The sequence below is a fragment of the Cucumis sativus genome, chromosome 3 (assembly GCF_000004075.3).
Source record: "Cucumis sativus cultivar 9930 chromosome 3, Cucumber_9930_V3, whole genome shotgun sequence".
NCBI classification, from domain to species: Eukaryota; Viridiplantae; Streptophyta; class Magnoliopsida; order Cucurbitales; family Cucurbitaceae; genus Cucumis; species Cucumis sativus.
Window position 1 is genome coordinate 36,184,187 of NC_026657.2, and position 2,012 is coordinate 36,186,198.

Here is a 2,012-nt window from a genome sequence, read left to right on the forward strand (position 1 = left end):
CAATTTAAATGTGGCAAGACGAGAGAGATGCCACGTGTTGGAATATAATCAAAGGACCACATTAGAAATCTATGTCTATGGGAGTTTAAACATAGACCATAGATTGAACACAAAATAAAAGCACATTTTGCCACCTTTTTCTTGTCCATTACTTCCCCTATCTCAAAACAAACTAGTGGGTGAGCTTTTTAGTTTTTAGCTCCAATTTTATGGCCTAAATATTGGTCCACTCGTTTGGGAAAGAATACTCTATCACATCATTTTCTCACTCATCACCCAAGTCAAAAAGGAATATAAAAAAAGCATTTAAACTTCAAAACTTCGACTTATCCCACTGTTCTTTTTCCATTGGGTTTTTGGATTTAGTGATGATTCTACGAAGATCCAATAGGGACCGCATGGAGAAGGATATATGGACGTGGGTGCAGTGAGGCTAGGAACACCAACCAAAGCTTATCCTAAAACTCTCTATATAACTAAACTTGTGTTCCCTTCAAGTCCTCCGCCCACAGCCACCGTAAGCTCCCGTCGTGTGTGGTGATATTAATATAATTTATTATTTTAGCCATGTTAGAAGGGAAAGCAATCGTGGGAGAAACGGATATGTTGGAGGCCATGCAACAGGACGCTTTGAACCTTGCAGCTAAGGCACTTGATAGTTTTGATGTCACTGAAGCCACTGACATCGCCCGTTTCATTAAAAAGGTACAACTTGATCTATTTTTAAAACAATTTCTCCATTACCCAATAATTTGTAATAAGATTGAACTAATATGTGCAATTTGTATGGTTATGTGTAAATTTGAGGGCCTAAATTTAATACTTGTATAAGTTTAAGGAACCGATCGATTTTTACTATTAAAAAATTGAGGTATAATTTAAGAGTAGTATTGAATATCTAAGTTATCATATTTTAATTAATAAATTTTTATATTAGTGTATGCATGAGAACTAAGGGTTGAATTATGAGATAAACATTTAATTTGTTATATGAAAGGAAATGGGTAATAGTAGCTATGATTGATGTGAAATTGTAATGAAAAAATGAGCAGGAATTTGACAGAATACATGGAGGAGGATGGCAATGCATAGTGGGGACAGATTTTGGATCATTTGTGACACATTGTTTTGGATGCTTCATTTATTTTTGTGTTGGAAGTCTTGCAATTTTACTCTTTAGGGGTTCTGCTGCCTCACAACAACAACAACAATTTCCTGAACCTACTCATCACTTTTCTCTTATGGACAATACTCTCAAACCATGACACACTTCTATTACACTTTTCTTCATTTCTCTCTTCTCTAGATCTTCTCTTCTTATATCAATGTCATATCCCCAAATTTAAATCTTTATCATTAATTCCCGCTATATCTGTATCTAAGTGCTTTTCTTTTTCTTAATCATTCTTCCTCAATCCTCTCGCCCATTAATTTTATCTTGTTCATTTTTGTGTGGCTTTTTTTGTTGTGTCTTACTATGAAAAAATAAAATTATTTAGTTAAAATCATTTTTTCAAATCATTAAAAATTCAAACCGGTTTGTTTTTTGTTTTTTTGTTTTTAATTTTAAATAGTACAAACTTTGGTCTACGCCACAAAAGCACGTAAAGCCTTTGTCAACAAACCAATTTAAAAAACTTACCATTTTTAGTAATTTGACTAATTGATTTAGATACTTTGATCAAGTATTCACGGGAAACTTTAAAATAGTTAAATAACATTTATTTTTTTAAAATAAGGTTAATCAAAAAATTAAAAATTAACTAAATTAAAAAAAAAATCTAAAAATTGAATTAATTTTAAATAAGGTCGTACAAAAATAGGAGGCTACACCACATGTTGCGTCAAGGGTAAAAATGTTGAAAAACAATTCGCAATAGCTAAGATGTTAGGATCAAATTGCTCTGGATTTGGATGGAATGACATTCTCAAATGCCTAGAAGTTGAGAAGTATATTTTTTTAGTATCGGGCTAAGGAACATATATGACTACCTAGGCCATTCCACAAAAAA

At 32.3% G+C, this 2,012-nt stretch overlaps 1 protein-coding gene across 1 annotated transcript; it reads left to right on the plus strand.

Moving 5' to 3' along the window:
• The first annotated feature begins 445 nt into the window (after positions 1-445).
• LOC101210379 (dynein light chain 2, cytoplasmic) lies at positions 446-1,415 on the plus strand. The gene is made up of 2 exons (XM_004146795.3): positions 446-705; positions 1,053-1,415. The coding sequence occupies exons 1-2, from the start codon at positions 568-570 to the stop codon at positions 1,263-1,265; spliced, it is 351 nt and encodes a 116-aa protein (XP_004146843.1). The 5' UTR covers positions 446-567; the 3' UTR covers positions 1,266-1,415.
• Positions 1,416-2,012: the final 597 nt, after the last annotated feature.